Source organism: Mercenaria mercenaria, chromosome 9 (assembly GCF_021730395.1).
Source record: "Mercenaria mercenaria strain notata chromosome 9, MADL_Memer_1, whole genome shotgun sequence".
Classification (NCBI taxonomy): Eukaryota; Metazoa; Mollusca; class Bivalvia; order Venerida; family Veneridae; genus Mercenaria; species Mercenaria mercenaria.
In genome coordinates, this window is record NC_069369.1 from 73,950,565 (window position 1) to 73,972,184 (window position 21,620).

A 21,620-nucleotide genomic window follows, 5' to 3' on the forward strand; every position below is an offset into this window, starting at 1 on the left:
ATAGCATTAATCAAACAAACAAAATCTAGTATCTGACTTTCACCATACGCATCAGAGGTGGAGACAAATAAATTTAGATATATGTGTCAAATTGCCAAGGGATGCATTCAACCTCATCCTGGTATTGAACCCAAGACCTGTAGATGGGGCTTCATGTCATGTCCTTGTTCAGCCAACTGCATAATGCCTATATATACAATCATAATACTTGTCTACATATAACTCTTATTTAAAGGAAGAAATGTTTTGCATGCCCTTGTAAAACAGCTTAATCCCAACTGAATCTTCAAGCATCTTCTTTTTACGTATCTTCAATTGCTTAGGCAAGTACATTCAATGGGTATAAACCACCTTGGTAGCCTAGTGGTAGAGTGTTAGCTTTGAGTGCGGGAGGTGGGTTCGATCCCTGGCTGCGTCATACCAAAGACGTAAAAATGGTACTAGCAGCTTCCTCTCTTGGCGCTCAGCATTAAGAGGGTAGTACTAGGACTGGTCAGCCCAGTGTCAGTATAATGCAACTGGGTACGGTATCATGTCACATGTCCACAGCGTGATATTCCAGTGAGGCAGCACTATAAAGTTTGACATTGTGCTCACTGCTACAAGTAGACACCGTCGTTTATATGACTGCAAAACTGTTGAAAATAACGTTAAACCCAAACACACACACTCAATGGGTATAAACTATACTTTGCTGAAGACTTTTTATACCTGATTTTATTAAGTAATGTTTGGAAAGGCCTATACATCTCAGTCATGTTGGAAGGTTCCATGTCAGGGTTCAAAGGTCCCTCTGGGTAAATGAGCAATCCACTGAAATGGAATGTTATTCAAAATAATAATCAAATTTCAGAACAGTAGATCTAACATTCTTGAGATTCCCAAACCTTAAGTATAGAAGCAAATGGTAACATTTTAAATACTTTATCATCAGATGGTATTTACCAGATGTGAGTAAATGTAGATTCGTATATTGTTGTGTTTATTGTTGCACTGACACAATTAAAGGTCATACAGCTACTTTCAAGATTTGTTGAGTGAGTCTCCAGGTGCCCCTCACTGCATTATTTCATTTCTCTGACATACTAAAGCTTATAACTGACTACCTACTTTCTAGGCTACAACTAGTCTTGGAATGGTGAACATTAAAGCATGGTCATTTAACCTACCAGACTGTAAAGCAGAGTTATTCTTTTACCTTAGTACTATAGCCAAATAGGAAATATTAAAGCTGGATCATCTTAATACTAGACTATAGCTAATCTGGAAATAGTGAGCATTAATGCAGAGTCACCTACCTACCAAATTATAGCTTATTTTGGAATGGTGAACATTTAGGCAAGATAACACCTACCAGACCAGGGCTCCGGAAATTTTGATAACTCAATCGGTCCGAAACGAAAATCCTGACATCGGCGCTACCCCACCCACCGCATTCCCAATATTACATATTTTGTAAAACGTGATAGGGTAAAGAAATAAGCATGTCATGCATTAAAACTGAGTTACCAGTCACCGCGCGTTACCATACAATGAAGACAGTTATCAGTGTTATGTGTGATCGTTACTTTGTTTAAATTTCGATGTTTTTCCGAGATAATACGATGCATTGACACCGTGTGCGTAACTAGTCTAAAAGCCAACGCACGTGACTTCGATACCGTATACACGGCAGATACTTTGTGATGTTTCCTCATTCTTTGACGGAATTCTATAAAATACAATGCGTCAAAGTGAGTTACACGACACATATTTTCTGCTAAACAGCCTCAGTATTTAAAGAATACTCTGCCGCGGACCGAATGTGTACGTTATTTGAACGCCGAGATCGAATTTCCCGCATGTATAGTACCAAAACGTCACGCGGGTTGGCCACGGATATTTCATTTCACTTACGTTGTACTTCAATAAGCAACTACATTTTATAAAGTTATATGTTCACTTCTGATGTAAACAAAATTTTATTTTGAAACGTTTTTTAAAAGACCGATTTGATAAACAGTGCCACTCCAGTTTTCTTTATCATTCGTGGTTGCCCGTCCATTTTTTTTTTTTTTTTTTTGTACAATCGGGTTGCAAAGACGATTTTCTGCATTTGTTTCAACTGGAACCCCAACAAATGAATCATGTAATTTTTTTCAAATCAAGTAATTATAAAAATTATTTTTATCGGTTTTCCGTGTGATGTCTTATTAAATCAAAGACCTATAATGTACAATTATAGCTCTTTGATTAAATGCAGCGACCATTTGTTTGTGACCGTGATCAAACATAGCCTTTTGAAATAAACCATCCGTCGGATTCTAAATAAAAGATGTGGATCCCCGTAACCAGACTATAGCTTATTTTGGAATGGTGAGCATTAAGCCTGACTACTGATAATCTGGGGATGGTGAACATTGCCAGATCATAGCAGGCCTTCTTTTCATCAATTTGGGAATGTCATCGACACCGGTGGAATTGGGAAAATGCTCTCGGAAAATGTCTTAACTGGGACAATTTGCAAATTACCAAAATCTACATAAATGTGTTTTTGTGTGAAATATTAATGTATTGCATTTCAGTAATTGTTCTACAGCATTAATTTACCTGAATATACATACACATTAGCAAAACTATCTTAAAACAGCAAAAACCCTAAAAGGTATAATCATTTGGGAATTTTAAATTCAACTTTGGGAAAAAAACATACTTTTTTGCATTGGGATTACCTCCTTTTACCGGAGGTAGATTTATAGGGGAAAACAAGAGCTGTCTCCATAGGATGACACATGCCCCCGATGGCACTTTGAATGAATAGTTATGGCCAATGTTAGAGTTTAGGACCTTTGACCTACGGACCTGGGTCTTGCGCGCGACACGTCATCTTACTGTGGTACACATCCATGCCCAATATTTTTAAACTCTAAGCATGAATGACAAAGATATGGACCGGACACGCCCATCAATGCACTATGTTGAAATATGACCTTTAACGTCTAAGTGTGACCTTGACCTTTGAGCTACGGACCTGGGTCTTGCGCACGACACGTCGTCTTACTGTGGTACACATTTATGCCAAGTTATTTGAAAATCCATCCATGGATGACAAAGATATGGACCGGACACGAATGCACTATCATGAAAAATGACCTTTAACGTGTAAGTGTGACCTTGACCTTTGAGCTACGGACCTGGGTCTTGCACGCGACACGTCGTCTTACTGTGGTACACATTCATGCCAAGTTATTTGAAAATCCATCCATGGATGACAAAGATATGGACCGGACACGCCCAACTATCATGAAAAATGACCTTTAACGTCTAAGTGTGACCTTGACCTTTGAGCTACGGACCTGGGTCTTTCGCGCGACACGTCGTCTTACTGTGGTACACATTCATGCCAAGTTATTTGAAAATCCATCCATGGATGACAAAGATATGGACCGGACACGCCCAACTATCATGAAAAATGACCTTTAACGTCTAAGTGTGACCTTGACCTTTGAGCTACGGACCTGGGTCTTTCGCGCGACACGTCGACTTACTGTGGTACACATTCATGCCAAGTTATTTGAAAATCCATCCATCGATGACAAAGATATGGACCGGACACGAAAATTGCGGACAGACTGACAGACCGACAGACTGACAGACGGTTCAAAAACTATATGCCTCCCTTCAGGGGCATAAAAAGCCCTGCATAGGTTTTCCTAGAATGGTGAACATTAAAGCAAGATTGTCCACTTCCCATTTTTTAGCTAATCTTGGAATACTGAACATAAAGGCTGAATAATTTACTTACCAGACTATAGCTAATCTTGGAATGGTGAACATTAAGGCAGGATCACAGTAATCTATCATATCTTGAGTTAGGAGTGACTCTTGTAATGCCCTGTCATAAAAGAATAAAATAAACTAAGAAAAAGATAAAAACAAGCAAATTCGATGAATTGGTATCCCCCGCCGTAAGGGTTTGTGGTGAGGAATGGCAAAACAATATATCAGGCAAAAAGTTAAGGATGTTACTTTAGAGGCAAATTATTTCATTAGTCAAAATCAATTTAACAGAAAATTGGTTGTGGTGGTGGGGGGGGGGGGGGGGGGGGGGGGGTAACATCACATGTTGATCAAGGTTTGAAAAAAAAAAAAAAAAAAAGAAAAAAAAAAGGAAAAAAAAAAAATCTTTTTTTTTTTTCGGGGGGGGGGGGGGGGTGACCAAGGCAAGGTGGTGACCAGGTGTGGGTACACAACTTCACATGTTTATAATAAATGTTCATGAAAAAAGAATGAAAGAAGTTTAATGAAATTCTACCAATTGGTTGGTTTGTTATGTACAAATCTGTAGATTTTTAAACAATTAAAGGGCAATAACTCTAAGGAAAATTGACCAATTAATAAAAACAAATGACAGGCATCATCAAAGTACGTTGGTTCATATTTATTTCAAGTTTCATGAAGTTCTACCAGCTTGTTACTGAGAAATGGCTGCAGACGTGGATTTTTCATTAAATCAAGGGCAATAACTCTAAGGGAAATTGACCAATCAAAAAAACAAAACTTGACGGGCATCATCGCAGTATATTGGTGCATCTTTATTTCAAGTTGTATGAAATTCTACCTCATAGTCACTGAGAAATGGCTGTGGACGGACATTTTTTGGTATTTTTCAATAAATCAAGGGCAATAACTCTAAGGAAAATTGACCAATCAAAAAAAAAACTAGACGGGCATCATCGCAGTATGTTGGTGCATGTTTGTTTCAAGTTTCATAAAATTCTACCTGATAGTTACTGAGAAATTGCTGCGGACGCACGCACGCACGCACGTGACGGACAGACAAAGCCATTTCAATACCCCCCTCCCGATTTCATCGGCGGGGGATAATAAATAATAATGATAATATAAACAATAAGACATGTGCGCCTCACTCCTGTCACTGTACATGGTTTCATGACTTTAAGTGAAATATTCTTTAAGATGTTTGCAACACAAACTTTTAAGAACTTTATGTGCAATTTCAACTAGGTGAAGGGCCATAACTCTGGCCTAGCTGAATGAAATCCCAAAGAAAGCACCAGATGCACAACTTCACATGCTATATAGAAATTCTCTAATTTATATGACTCTAGGTAAAGTACATTTTGAGACACATGGGACACATACTTTTGTTTTCTGACTAAGTCTAAGGCCATAACTCTTGTAAAATGAAATGAAAAAACTCAGGTGCTGTATGAATTCACATGCCGTTAATATTCCTACATGGTTTCATGACTCTACGTGAAACAGTTTTAAGATATATGCAAATCTGACAAACTACTTTTAAGCACTTTGTGTATTTTTCACTAAGTCCATGAGCATAACTCCAGTCTGGTTGAGTGAAATCCCAAACAGAACACCAGGTGTGTAACTTCACATGCTATATAACAATTCCCTTGTGTTTTACGTCTTTTTTGCGATACATGCGTCAAAAACTTATATCCCATTTATGCATATTTCTGACAATCAAGTATCTGGTCTGACTGAAAGAAATGTAGAACAAAATCCCAGATGCACAACTTTACATGCTGAATAATATTCCTATGATGTTTCATGACCTTAGGTCATAATACTTTTTGAGATATGCGCAACACAATTTTTATGCCTTTTTATGCATATTTTTCACGAAGACAAAAGCCATAATTCTGGTCTGGCCGAGTCATGGTTCATACAGGACTTGGCAAAAAAAATTCAAGGACTTTTCAAGGACTTTTCAAGGACTTTTTATTGATTTTCAAGGACTATTTTAATCGCTTTAAATCTTAAATTACAAAACCATTTAGGCTCTTCATAAGGCATTATGATAGAAGAAAAATTACAGAACAGTTTTATTTTCCATAAGCTACAATAGCATATCTTAACCTTTATGAGATCTTCAATGGGATTACCTTTTATGAGCTATATTTGCCTGTATACATACTTAGTACATGTTTCTTATAAGTCTTTCAAGCTCTCAAGACTAGTTTTCAATTTGTCCTCAAGGGACTTCACTTCTTGTTTTCGCGTGTGATTTCAACACACTTTCTCCCATAGTTCCGACATCAATGAGTTTATCACATACACTTATGCTTGTCTGACTTAAACTCCTTTAACCACGATGAATAATCATCCTGTGTAAGCCATTTATTGGCGAAACTACATTTATTTTTGGGCCACTCATTGTTGTTGTTGTAAGTCAGGCTACCTTGCGCATAATATTTTAACGTTGTGAAAATCGCCATTCCGTATCTAACTTCCGTACCGAAACGGTGTTCAACTAGCGTTCCCTCCGTGGGTGTGCATGTATTTTTATTTTACACCGTTTTTTCGCTCGTTTTGACTTATTTATTATTTGTTTTTTGTATTTTTCCCCTACAATACGATTGCACCCCTGTTTTTAGCAAAATTTAAGGACTTTTCTACCTTTTTTTTCAAAATTCAAGTACTTTTTCAGGGGATTTTTGGAAGAAAAAAATCAAGGACTTTTCAAGGACTTAGGGTCAAATTCAAGGACTTTCAAGGACCTGTGCGAACCATGCGAGTGATATCTCTAACAAAACCCCAGGTGCACAATTTCAAATGCTGAATAATAGTCCTGTAATGTTTCATAATACTGGGTCAAATACTTTTTGAGATACATGCCACACAAACTTAGGCACTCTTTATGCATATTTTGTCTAAGTCAAGGGCCATAACTCTGGTCTGGCTGTGTGAGATCCAACTTAAAAGGGCAACTCTAAGTGCCCCCCACCCCACCCCAGTTCCTCCTAAATTTCATTTTAAAGTCTATAAACTGTCAGTTTTTCAGCAGACTAAATAATACCCATGTAACATTGCCTTCCTGTACGTAGCGTTGGCCTGTTTTACAACTGTAAAATGTTTGAAAAGAACCAGATTACAAACTTAAGAGTTTGGTGACCAGTCTCAAAACAAAAACATCTGAGCAAAACTTTCAGGGCATCTAAGAGTAAGACTGGGTGTAAAACAAAGCAGTACTTACCTCTGAACAGTTTCTGAGAAGAGGACAGTCACCTCTTGTAGGAGGTCATACTCCTTCATTGTTTTCACAGGAACCATTGCACTTACATAACTGAAATACATAAAAGCAATTATACTTGTTTTTCATTCATTTAATCTGTTTTATCTTATTGGGTTTTATAAACTTTAAAATAACACCTCAGTCATTTGCTGAAATAAGTTATATAAGTCAGATATTTTATCTGACAACAGGAACAAGCTCCATACAAGAATCAGTAGTAGACACACATCTTTCATTGGCACTTAAAATATTTATTGCTTTTAATTAAGATAAGTACGGTAATGGAGAAAATGCCCTTCAGTCACAATGTACCAATCCTGTAGTACTAAATGATTACTGGTAAATATAACAGATTTTCCTGTCTGTTATACATTGTAAGCCTGTTTCATCCTTGTCATGAATCACACTTTGATTTTGATTAATCCTTTCTTTTTCATTTTGATTAATCCTTTTTCATTCTTAGATTATTTATTACTGGAAACAAAAGATAAAGATGTGCTTGAAACCAGAAAATTTGGAAAAATAGAATTGTTTGGTGTATAAGAAACAAGGGATTCCTATAAAAACATTTTCATACAAATGTATTATTCTATTTTATGACCATTTCTTAAGATTCATAAAAGTTATACTGATTATTTGATAAATATAGAACAAGTTTAAAATTGACCAAAAATCCATTCCATGATTCTGTACTTAAATACATCTGTAAATTTCAGGCAAACAAATCAAATCATCACGTTTACAAGTCCTTGCAATGAACAATACAACTGCCTTTGCTTGAACAAGTAAATCTCTGGAGGTTTATCTACAATTTTCCTTTTTACCTCCCCACTACGCATTTTATCAGATATGCACAAACTTACAAGAATAATAGCTAAATTCAGGTCTAATAATGCAATTACATGAAATGTCTTATTGGAAGGGTACTATAATCCACCCATAGAAGATAAGTCAAACAGCCATAGTACAGCAACACAATTCTCGTGAAATTTAGTGCAAGAACAAATGATACTGTATCTAGGAAATGAGCTTTTTTATGAGTGTTTAGAAACCTCATATAGGAATTAGCAAGTAAACTTACCTCAGTTCAAATTCTGCAAACAATTTGTCAAAGATCACCAAGGCTTCTTTTATCTGAAATGCATTTATATGTATAGGTAAGAACAGTATTTCAATTTAACAAGTACTGCATTGTCAATTTACAAGCATGTTTTGAAACACTATATCTTTCGGACAGAGTTTTCTGATCTTTGTTGCTCACATCTCTCTCAAAATAAGAGAACTTGACACAAGAGGAGGTGAAAATAAAATCTGTCAATGACATTGCAAATCCACTGACTTTTACTGAATTACTGAAAGTTGACTAGTTTTCATAGGTAATCAAAATGGTCAAAATTCCTGTACATTCATTTACCTATATTTTAAGTTAAAAAAACAACTGAAAATTTCAGTAAATTAAATTAATTTTTATGAAAATTTGACAGAAGGAATCTGAGGGAAGAAAAATCAAGGATTTCTGACTTTATTCTACTGTCAATGCAAGAACAGCAGTAATACAAGAAGCAGTTTCTGTCAAACTGGCATACTCGCTGAAAAGTTAGGTTTATAAATATGTAGGCTTCTTAAGTTTTCTTACCCTTTCAGTATATTCAGTACAGCTGCGCAGACACTGGTCTCGAAGTATGCCACGCAAACTATCAAGGTTTTTGGTTAGAGCCCTTGCCAAAGGTCTCATACTAGCACTTTCCACTTCACGATTTAAAATGCTTGATCCAGCAGCCAGACACTACAAGCCAAAGTCATAAAATTTATCATATTATTTTCACTTAAAAAAATCACAGTTTACAGTTTATTTCTTTCTGTAGAACACCAAACTTTTACAAAATGACAAATGGCAATGTAGTAGAGCTTTCTAATATAATTCATACATTGCAACAATTTTTTTTTATATTTATGTTTAAATACTGACTCAAACTCAACGAATTAAAGAATACAATTTTGGACATATAGCAATAAGCCATAATATGATAGCAATACTTGGATTGGGTGATTTCATATATTTTTATTCAATCGAATATTAAGACTTCGAAATGAATATTTTTTTAAAAATTAAACCATGTGACCACTATGTATGCATAAATTATACAAACACAGCGGAACATTTGCAGTCAACTATTCATAGTTGCACTTTTCACAAAACACACTGAAAATTACCTCTGCTCCAAACCAAAGTTGCCCAGCTAGGCTGTCCTGTAGCACATCATCAGGAAATTTCACGCGGAAGTCTCGATTAGCTCTCTCACCAGGTATAGCATCGTCCATTACCTTCTGTATCACAGTAAGAACCTTGTCCTGACATACACGCAGCTGATTCACCAACATGGTGCAACGTTCTGGATCCTTACGTCCATCAAAACTGTCCAGTTCTGCAGCAACTATGTTCAAATCTTCATCGGCAAAATAAAACTGGGCTAGTAATGTGTTGTCTGTTTTCTGAAAATACAGAAAAATATCTACAGGAAAGACTTTCCTGAAAGAAAAAGTCTAACTGAGACCCCGAATGACAAATATTGAATTGAAATACGCTTGGCATTTCATATTTGTTGACGTATATATTAAAAGGCTTTCATTCTTTATTTCCATATGTCAGAGGTGTCAAGATTTAGGACAATAGTCATATAATTTGCGCTCTTGCAAAACCTAAATCTGACATTTTAAACATAACATAAGAAACTCTACTTTTACCAAACAATATTTAGCAGGTGCTTATTACTACATTGTATGTGTTGGGATTAACTAAACCTATGTGTTGCCGGGCTCTTTCAGCCAGGCACATTGCCATGCTAAACTAGTACCTAGTTGTCACAAACACAAGTAGGAATAACAGTTAAACATCAAACTATATCCTGATTTTCTTGTTTCATAAAATCCTAATGTACTATTTTGTTACAGATATCAACAATTTTAGGGATCAAGCTGATGCAGCATGCAACCAACAAGACGGTTACTACAGGTCTTTAACTGCTGTCTTCACACTCGGGTCTTTTACAGCCGTAGTCACATCTGTCTCTTTTACAGATGTCTTCACATTCAGGTCTTTTACAGCTGTCGTAACACTTGGGTTTTTAACAGCTGTCTTCAATGAAGACTCTTCATGTTTTTACTGTCCTGAACCCAAAATGAGTCCATACTTTCAGGGCTCCAGATAAGATGTGTAGAAGCGTAAATTACGCTTTGAAATAATGCATATACACATGTCTGATCACTTTTAAGCGTAATAAAATGTATATGAAATTACAGAAATGCACGTAATGACTTTTACTAGCGTAAACAAAACCTAAATCGTCTGGGTGCTTTACGTAACACAGCATGGAACACTCAATGCGTGGCATTGCGTGCTTAAATCAAATAGTTGGGAATAAATATTGATGGTACGGTAGTGACTATTTTAAAGCGGTGTCAATTCAAAATATCAACGTTTACTGCAGAGTAAACAACAAAAAAGTCTCTTTCTAAGAAAGTAAAAAGTGAACAAACACTCTAAACATTTTTAAACCAACAAAAATGATCTCCAAAACACAGTTAAAGGTATATTGAATATTCTGTTTGATTTGGTAGCGATTTTAAGCCAAAGCAAGCCAATTGAGAAAAAAAGAGGCAAAAACATGAATGCTGAATTGCAAACAAATTCATGGAAACTCCACATGTTGCTCAACACGACAAAAACGAAAATGTTGCAGGCTCGGTTTGATTGAGCCTGTTCATGGACGGTAGTGGAATTGCATGCTATCGCCCATGCCCTCTAGCCCCGGGTTGAGCAGAACTCAACATTTACACATGCTAGAAGTACAAAAATAATTTTAGACATCTGCAGATGTGTCCATATGGCGGTGTACATCGAACCTTCAATGATTAAAACTGATTTCTGTTTTTTTCACATTTACAAATTTTCAGGAGTAAAATTACTTGTAGTCAGTTTCAGATTTTGCAATTTTACCCATTTACAAAAGTTATGATGAGTCAATACTCATATAGGCCAAAACATTTATCTGGAGCCATGTACTTTTTTAGCTGATTTTCAAAATGCTTTGTTTATTTATTATTATTATACCAGATTTGTTGAGCGCCCTTTTCATATGAAAAATACATTCAAGAGAGCTATACAATTAAACGTGACATATCACAGACATGTAGGAAAATCACAATATGCAACATTAAGACTAAAACTGAATAACTTGATTAAACACCTAATTATATAATTGATTAATTCGAAGGCGTTGTACATAATATTAATAACAAAAATAGTTATTATAAAAATATTAATGACAATGATAACAATTACAGCCATTTTGTAACTTACAGTCATGACTGCACCCCTGACATGCAAGTTATAGTCAAAGTCGAGAAGGTAGAAGCAACTTTGCTGTCTGAATAACCCAGCAGCAAGAGCCGTGATACTTACATCAGTGTCTAAAAATGCTTCTTATAATAAAGTTATATATGGGAAAAAATTCAGGATGAATGAACACAGAGAAAATATTCTTATAATTATCATTATTATATATATTTTACATGTAAATTTCAAAAGAATTTCTTTTGATCTGACATTTCATGAATGTGATGCCGCCATGAGCAACAAGAGTGCAAGAATGTCACAATATACGCCCGTCACAGCAAATTTCTTTACTCTAGCACCTGTATTTGCAAATGGAATTTTAATTTTGTGGTAATTTTTGTAATAACTAAGTGTTTTGTTTTTCTTAGTCCACAAAAAAACTCCTTACCAGGTAGAGATACCTTAAAATACACCTAAAATTGGAAAGTAACATCTATGTTGTACCACAGAAAAGTGGTCTTGGTTTTTCCCTACGCTCAATTATAAAAAAGTTACAATATAAGTTATTTATAGTAACAACTAAGGGAAGTTAATCAAAAAAAAAAAAAAAAAAAAAAAAAAATCAAAAAAAAAAAAATGAAAAAAATGTAAGTCCTCACAAAAATCTTTACCAGGTAGAGACTAGTCAAAATACACCTCAAAATTGGATGTAGCATGCATGTTGTACTACAGAAAAGTGGTCTCGATTTTTCCCTACGACTAGTAATGAAAAACTTACAATATAAGCTATTTATAGTAACAACAAAGGGAAGTAATTCTAAAGAAGGGAACTGCACATGACACTTCGTCTCATGATGATGTATAATTGTGTCAAGTTACATCAAAATCCCTCCATGCATGAAGAAGAAATGCTTCGGACAAAGTCATTCTTGTATCTGACCTTTGGCCTCTAAGTGTGACCTTGACCTTAGACCTAGGGACCTGGTTCTTGCGCATGCCACTACGTCTCGTGGTGGTGAACATTTGTGCCAAGTTATATCAAAATCCCTCTATGCATGAAGAAGAAATGCTCCGGACAAGGTTTTCATTCTTGTATCCTTTGACCTCTAAGTGTGACCTTGACCTTAGACCTAGAGACCTGGTTCTTGCGCATGACACTCCGCCTCATGGTGGTGAACATTTGTGCCAAGTTATATCAAAATCCCTCTATGCATGAAGAAGAAATGCTCCGGACAAAGTTTTCATTCTTGTATCCTTTGACCTCTAAGTGTGACCTTCACCTTAGACCTAGGGACCTGGTTCTTGTGCATGACACTCCTTCTCATGATGATGAACAATTGTGCCAACTTTCATCAAAATCCCTCTATGCATGAAGAAGATATGCTCCGGACAACGTCATTCTTGAATTTGACCTTTGACCTCTAAGTGTGACCTTGACCTTAGACCTAGGGACCTGGTTCTCGCGCATGACACTCCGTCTCATGATGGTGAACAACTGTGCCAAGTTTCATCAAAATCCCTTCATGCATGTAGAAGATATGCTCCGGACAAGGTCTGTGGACGCCGCCCGCCCGCCCGCCCGCCAGGGGCGTTCCCATAATACGTCCCGTTTTTCAAACGGGCGTATAAAAAAAGACCAAGCTTACTGAACATATTGTAAAGATGAACTTATGCTGCAGGACTAAAAAATGTCCTGTCAAATTTGTTGGACTAGAATGTGAGGTACAGCAATAAGGAACAACCGCCAAAACTGCCTTGTCCGTTCAATTTTATTGACAAGAATGCTGTGTCCCCAAGAAATTACTTTGTAAAAATATCAGATAATAGCAGAGCTACCTGTGCCGCAAAGCGGCGCCAACAGCGTCGCATTACGGTTAAACGTGTGAAAAAGAAAATGAATAAAACTGTGTTTAGAATAACTATTGAGTTGAAAATTCGTGGTACTTTTTTGGAATCTGTGTTGTTCGGGTTTCTTCCAGTACACAATGCTCATAGTATTTAATCAGTAAGACGTCAGTAGACGCTTGCTGTTTACGGTTGACAAAAGCGTTTCGCTTACTGCTTTGAACGTTGAATAAATATATAAATGAACATCTGATAATAAGAATTTAGTGCTAAATACATTCTCTACGAAGAAAAAAAAAAAAAAAATACAATATTTTCAATGGGAAACGATTTTCGTCACGCTGCCATTACTGAAATTTATTATGTATTCTTATATTTGTGATGATGATGTCATACTTTACATTGGTGCAGTGGTTACCGAATTTGCGTTGAAAACCAAAGGTCAGGAGTTCGATCCTCACCGCAAGCAATCCCTTTTTTTTAAATTTCTTTTTTACTTCAGTGTTTTTTTTTTTCGTTTCTTTTTTATGAGTTTTGAAAGCATTGTAAAAAATAAAGTCATTCATGTGAAATTTAATAGGGATTTTTCTAGACTTCTAAAAAGGGCAGGGTGCTGCTAAAAAGGGGCAGGGCGCATTTTGCGCGTTGCGTACCCTTGTCTACCGTGACTCTACGAAAATCATAAGGTAGATTTCCATGGTTTTTGTTGTAATGTCTACATTGTAAAGGTACTACAGAAAGATTTGCAATGAATCTGAATGTCAGGAAAAAGCATTAATATTTGTTGGTATATATACCATGCTTATCATTTATAAATACATGCAGTTTGTTTTATGTTTGCATACATTATTTTTGTCTTGAAAGTTTTCTTGATTAGAAATATACCATAAAGACACTATTGAATAATTTAATAATTCTGGTGCATATCTGTCATTATTCATTATATTACTAAATGTACCGTTGATACTCGTGTATATATATACACAATTTTTTTTAACCCGGACCCCCTCCCCCGAGAATCGTGGGTGCATATTATACAAAGGTGTAGACAATTTTCCAACTTCAAAATAACTTTGTTTACGATTTTCGCCATTTTGGTAAAGGGAAACTACTCTACACGCTGACTGTCTACGCTAAATTCTGAGATTGCCGTTACGTTCTACAAAAGACTGAGTGGTTCATTTTCTTTTAAACAAAATTTATATCATACAAATTTAATAGTATTTTGATGAAATAAATATAACAAAATCATAGATACTCTGATAGGCGTACTGTTATCTTTAACAGAGATCAAACTGTGAACAACAAAATTGACACAAGGTGCCACGCTAATTGCCGATAATTACTGGCCATTAATCGGCATTTAATAAGTGGTTTTAAGATATGTTTTTTCTCCTTTTTTATTCTGTTTTGCAGTTTGCTTTAATTGCTGACCTATCTAATTGTTGTTTGTTACAATTCGGTCGGTCGTCGTCTGCATGCCGATACTTCATACATGCCTCGGGCAAATACACAGCACCTGTGTATAGTCGGTGCGTGTCATAACTTCGTATCGACTGACAATTATTTGGGATGGTATTTTGACAGATGACTGATGGGCAATTCATTTTGAAATACTTAATTAATGGTAAAAGGGGCGATGCTATAAGGGCAAAGGGGCGCTGAAGAAAGGCAAAAGGGCGGCGATTTCGGGCAGAAGGGCGGCGCTAAAAATGGTCAGGGCGCTGCGCCCTGCTATTCCGCTCTAGAAAAATCCCTATTTAACAAGTGTTTTGTTAGTGATGTCAGGTTCCAATGTACTGTCTGTAGATAAAACTTATTTTTTAAAAAGGTTTTGGGAACAAAATATACAGGCATTGAACTGCGAAAAGCATATAATGCTCTTCTCACCGTTCACATATATTTCATCCATAAGCTTAAAATCACTGACCAGAGTTTATTACTAGGAAAAAAAAACAAAACTATTGGCTATGAATTATCAATAAACATCAAAAAGGCTCCTACTACCATTCCTATTCTATACCAGTAGTGCTAAAAGATTAACCATAAAAATGTCATAGACTGTTAACTTAGCAATTCGTAAAACAGGAGTTTTCGAGAATTTCGGCAAACAGTGATTTTTTCTGGGTAAAATTCTTATCACTAACTTTTAAAGATGGCTAGTCCTTTGGGTTTTAAACAAGCTTAGTACATGTAAATGATTTTCATTCCCCCATACCAGACGTCTATCATAGCAGTATTTTTGCCTTAAAGTTGAACATATTCTTCCTTCTAAAAAGGAACCGTAACTTTCTTTAGTTCGTATAAAGCATATCTGTAGAATTTTCGCATGTCAAGATTTAATCTTAATGCATTCTAAGACATTCATTCAGAAATCATGAATTATCTTCAATTCTTAAAATTTTAATAGATCTTAAAGAACATAAACTTCTTAAAACGGATCCATAATTTCAGCAGCACACCTTTAATTTTCACGGGGCACTGGTGATTTTTCAAGGGAGCTCTGCTTTCTAGGTAAGTTCATATTAAATTTATACAAGTCATCCAGGGTTTTCCTTACCGCGTAAAAAGTGCGGGATTACGCGATTTTTGGCAGTCATGTCCCCAAAAACCTGCAAGAGTGCAACCTCAATGTCACGCAAGAAATCCTTCCCAATAATTTTTTTCTTGTGGCTCTTAAAATTTGAAACTTAATTTTTGGCAACATCTTTGTTTATCTTCTTTTTTTTATCAGAGCATCCATCTCGGAGAGCAAGCCAAATTTAGTTTGAAACGCGCTATTTCATTGGACAGAAATATATTGCGAACCAATCAAATTTCCCATCATATCTTTCATCGACCAAACGGGGATTCCTGGGAAAAATCAAGGTTAAATTACCTTATTTGGTTAATTTCGCTAAAAGCCGATCTGGTTCGTCCAAACCCGGACGGTATATGTTCAACCGCGTAAAAAGCCGATCCATCAGGGCTTGTGACGAGTATTAACGGCAATCTCCGCCAATGCTAAAATAAGACTATGTAATTCCAAAAAGGTGGTATTTAAAGTTGTACGGAGAAAGAAAATGATACTAAACCCTATACATACATGTATAAGTCTACTGTATCATGAAAGTAACAGTTTAAAAAGTTAGTCCCCCAAAATCATGTGTATGTCCCCTAAAATGCAAACCTACGGGACATCATTTCCCCCAAATAAAAAAGGAAGTGTCTAGGGGTACGGATCCGTACCTCTAGAATCTGATTCTAGAGGTACAGATCCGTACCTCTAGACAAGCCTGTTAGGGGTTTACTAGGGGTACGGACCTCCTTTTTCTAGAGATTTAGGGTTATTTATATCTTAAATTTTGGTGAAAATGAAATAACAACTAAGTCTTAACCAGTCTTCACTTAAAACTTGGATCTAATTGGTTTACAGATACCAGCGTTTGTCCGATTGTTTACCTTCTCTTTCAAAACCAAAATAACCGAGGAACTCCAAATGAATACACTGTTCTGTGCCCATAGGAATTAGTTTGTTGTCAAATAAACTGTTGATAACAGCTAGATTAATGAATGAATCTATCCCTTAAATGAATTCTATTTGAAATTCAGCAAATAGATAAATAAATAAATTAGGCATAATAATATGCACCAATCTATTTTGTTATTTAACAGTGTACATTGTTGTATAATGATAATCGGCACGGAACTGATTGTTTAATAATCAATTAAGCGACATTAAGTAAAAGAAACTGTTTGTGAAAAGTCCCATGTATCTCGTAACGGCTACCAAATGTGTCAAAAACATAAATACACTAAGGGCTAATTATCAATTAAAAATAAGTTTTTCCCCAACATACTTAAAAGTATTTTGTTTAATCTTTATATCTTTTTTTTCTGCCAGTTCGAAACTTCGTGATTTATTTGGTGTTCCTTGGTTATTTACGTTCCGAAAGAAAATGTAACAAATCGGATGAATGTTGTTATCTGTAAACCATTTAGATCTAAGTTTAAGGTGAATTCTGATGAAATGTTATTTGCTATTTCATTTTCAACAAAATTTGAAATGTAAATGACCCTTAATCTCTAGAAAAACGGAAGTCCATACCCCTAGAAAACCCCTAACAGGCTTGTCTAGAGGTACGGATCCGTACCTCTAGAATCAGATTCTAGGGGTATGCATCCGTACCCCTAGACACTTCCAATAAAAAAGGAAGTGTCCAGCCGTCCGGTAACCGGACGCCTAGCCTGCGTTCTAGTCGTCCGGTTACCGGACGGCTAGCAAATCCTCAAGAGATTTTCTAGTCATCCGGTAATTGATCTCCTAATGAATAAGACATGATTTTATATAGTTTTAATGTTACCTACTTAAGATATCGATACTTATCTGCAAACAAAATTTTGTGTAAATACATACTATAAACATTTACAATAAATCACTGCATTATTCAGCCGATAAAATGGAAGTTTGCCGAACTCAATAATGGCAAGATCAACATGACGTCACTTATTAAAATCTGTTCATCTGGAGGCTTTTATGGGAACAGAATTTTTTAATTTTAACAACTTTTTCACTGTATTTTCAAAATTTAACAGTTTTGAAGTACTTTCAAATTTTCATATTTTAGTATTCAAATATTTTTTTAATGAATAACTGTTTTAAATGACATCTAATTTCAAAAGCGGCTGCGTGATGTTCAAAACTTTAAGAAAAACAGTAGTTAAGCGTTCATAATTAACCCATTTTATTTTGAAATAATTATAGTCAAAATTAATGAATGAATTGCTTTTTTAAGATTTCCATTCTTCAAAATATATATACAGATTTGTGTTTTAATAATTAAAGTTTAGGCCGTAAGAAAAAACATACCTTTTTTACAAAATAGCATACTATACGGACGTTTGGCGGTCAATGTTTTATCATTTCTAAAAATAGAATATCAACGGATTTGTAAACAAACACGATCTCTTGCGTTTAATCAGGGTTCGACACTAACGGTGTCCCGGGGGCCCGAGGATCCCAAATTTTGAGGAGGAACACCAACTTCTAAAACCTGGGATTCCGGCTGGATACCTATTTTTTTTTGTCAATGGTATCCAAAAAGTAAAAGATAAATACCTGTTTGAAAAATATTTTAACCCTTTCCCACATCGATACGTTTATCACCGTATCTATCGATTACCAAACAGAAACGTATTGACCCGTGTCTATCGGTTACCCGATAGAAACGTATAATACCGATTAACGGCCATTTGAACAGAATCGTTTTATCCCGTGTTTCATAATTAATCGCTTTATTTTCGTTCGTTTCCTAAAGAAACAAATTTCAGATGATAATGGGATTTCGTCATCATTATTTACGTACAAGATCATGTGGTTACTATTTAAATATATCGAGTACTTTGCAACGAAAGACACCGGGGTTTTTTCCTACATGTGCACGACGCTACATCATGGAAAATTACTGAGAAAACTGCTTGCAACTGGCCGGTTCGCGGGACTTTCCTCGTTCTAAAAATAACAACCATTTCACATCTAAGTATTTTTAAATGTGTTAGGTCATGAAGGTCACGCGTGATACATGCCAACAATTTGTGTTTACGATGGCTTGGAATTTATGGCCTTACATAACGGGAATTGTTAATCAAAACAGAAGGACCGCGGCTTCCAAATATTTTATGACACCCCAAGAGTTAATTGCAGCGGAAGTCACCCGTGATGTACCGACGTTTGATCATCAAAATATTACGTAATATTAACTAAAAATATTTTAATTTTTAGCACAAGAATACTGTAGTCGGTTACGAGTCTCGATCTCAGCGATCTTTTTGCACTTTCAGAAATTTTACGATCCGTTATTTTTGTAGTGTTATTCAGTTTGATGGTTGTTTTTTTTATATAAATACTTACCGATTCCGAAGATAAGTCTATTAACTATAAATCAAACTTTCAAACATCAAAATGAAATTGTATATGAATTTCAATGTAAAAGTTATCCAAAATAGAATTTTATCCCTAAAAATATAATTCCCTTACTTTAACACTTTATATCTTCAAACCTCAAAGAGAAACTACAATAAATTTTGTATCATCGGAATTATATATGCCAGGTAATATTAAGATTTTATATTTTAAAATATATGAAGAGAAGTCAAGAATTTCAAGAATTTTTTTTTTGATATTATAATTTTTAGTGGTTGTCACAATAGACTTGACAATGATTATATCTATAAGATACAAGTGTCTCCAAAATCGAGACCTTGTCTTGACATTGGCAAACATGTAAATTGATATCAGTTCGGATACATTCTTCTGTAGTAGTAAAGGTGTCAGCAACTCAATACAGAGGTTGCGGGTTCGAATCCCACTGGGGTCACGACCGTAACTTCTCATAAGACACCTGTTGTGATTGTTTTTATATATCATATTACGAGGGATCCCAAAGCCTGAGGAGGACCCCCAGATTTAAAAAGTAGAGATTCCTTTGGGAACCTTGTTCAAATAAGTTAGTGTCTAACCCTGTTAATCGACTGAAAAATCAGATAAGTATTGATATTTTAAGTAAATAACATTTAAAACTATATAAAATCATTACTTATTCATTAAAGGCAAAGAAAATCTCCTATATAAGTGACCCCCCTAAATACCAGACTTTTTAATCCCCAATATACAAGATCCTGTCTGGTCCAGTCTGATAAGGGTCCATAAAACCCCTGTAGACTTGACATGTAGCCTAATTATTGTCAGAGAATCATAAATTTTATTGCCTACAGATAAATTGGTTATTTCCTGTGTTTGCATTTTATTGATTGAAATGCTGTGTTTTGGTTGTTGTTTTTTTTATTTTTTTCAGAATGTACACAAAATTATTTGAATTGGATATATACTGATTTTGATTGCTCAGTCATGTTGAGTAATGCCCTGGCAAATTATATTATAACTCTTATAGCAAAGCAATTCTCACTCATTAGCAATAAAATAATTATTTAAAACTTAATAAGAGAAATCACAAGTTTGTTTTTTCAATGATTATGATTTTTTTTTATCAAAAGTAACAAAATAAAACCAGAAAAAAAGTGATAATTGCTGGATTTTATTAGAAATTAAAGAAGTGTTCAGTTGCATTTTTAATAGATAAAAAAGGAATATGGACAGAAGGATTTTATTTATTGAAAATGCATAATTCCCCTTGTGTTGTCTAAATAACGTTTCTTTTATGTATAATAAAATCCAGCAATAAAGATATATCAATGTTCAAAATACACATAATTTATTATTTCTAAAAGCTATGTGCCTGAATGCATTTTTTATATTTTTGATATAACAGCAATGATGAGATGTAATTGTTAAAAACACTTTTGTATCTTATAACTTTGTTTATTTAGCCCTAATTCAATCAAGCTTTCAAAACTCATTATAAAGGTGAGAACTGATTTGCTATAAAGGTGAGAAATATCACCTGCAATTTATTTAATGCACAGTAGCTATACAGTAGCTTATTATGATAAACAGAAGCAAGTCTATCTATTGTCCAGACTTGTGTATTGGCCCTTACCGCCAATACGCAGACCTTATCATCCCCATAGGCCACATACCAGGCATACCAGAATCAGTGTCTTTAAGAAATCAATTACCGGATGACTAGAAAATCCCCTGAGGATTTGCTAGCCGTCCGGTAACCGGACGACTAGAATGCAGGCTAGTCGTCCGGTTACCGGACGGCTAGACACTTCCAATAAAAAATCCTAGGGAAAACCCTGGTCATCCCGATAAGCCAAATGAGTAAAGCTAATTTGTCAGACAACAAAAATACGATAAATTATGGACTTTTTGTTATCAAAATCAATAATTAATCTACGGTTATACAACACACGATTATGTCCCTCAAAGTTTTTGTTTTTATTTACAAAAAAATTAGTCATCAACTTCTTGTCCACTTTTCGATGAATATTCCTGGTCATAAATAAGGTTAAGACCATTTTTTGATGATACATACTTTTGGCTTATACAGCCATTTTCTTATGGAATTCATTTCTACTGATTAAAGTTGAATTTCGCTCATCGTCACATGATTTTTTTGTCTTCTCGACTTGACAATTTCATCTCGATCATTTCGATCACACAACTCTCGTGTAATCTCACCTCCTACGATACTTCCTGTTTGGTCGGAAAAGCTAAAGAAATTGTAACACCGAAAAGATGCATGTAGATCTACTATAGTTTCGTGCAAGTATGAACAAACATTTTTTTCGCTAAAAGGTCATCGTGACAATTATCTATTTTACTAATTACTAATTACATAAGGCTATATTGTTTGAATTTTTAGCTCGACTATTCATAGAATAGTAGAGCTATTGCACTCGCCCATGCGTCGGCGTCAGCGTTCGCATCTGCGTCGGCGTCCGCGTCCCGATTTGGTTAAG

The 21,620-nt window shown here is 35.3% G+C and overlaps 1 protein-coding gene across 1 annotated transcript in view; it reads right to left on the minus strand.

The window, feature by feature from the left end:
- The window catches only part of LOC123547468 (lateral signaling target protein 2 homolog), a 33,363-nt gene extending 12,033 nt beyond the window's left edge, over nucleotides 1-21,330 (minus strand). The window contains exons 1-7 of the mRNA XM_045334598.2: nucleotides 21,194-21,330; nucleotides 9,251-9,529; nucleotides 8,673-8,822; nucleotides 8,118-8,170; nucleotides 6,998-7,087; nucleotides 3,785-3,874; nucleotides 712-813 (exon numbers count right to left, since the gene is read on the minus strand). Of these exons, the coding sequence (XP_045190533.2) occupies nucleotides 712-813; nucleotides 3,785-3,874; nucleotides 6,998-7,087; nucleotides 8,118-8,170; nucleotides 8,673-8,822; nucleotides 9,251-9,529; nucleotides 21,194-21,229 (800 nt within the window). The 5' untranslated portion in view covers nucleotides 21,230-21,330. The remainder of the gene's footprint in view (nucleotides 1-711; nucleotides 814-3,784; nucleotides 3,875-6,997; nucleotides 7,088-8,117; nucleotides 8,171-8,672; nucleotides 8,823-9,250; nucleotides 9,530-21,193) is intronic.
- Between the last annotated feature and the right edge of the window lie 290 nt (nucleotides 21,331-21,620).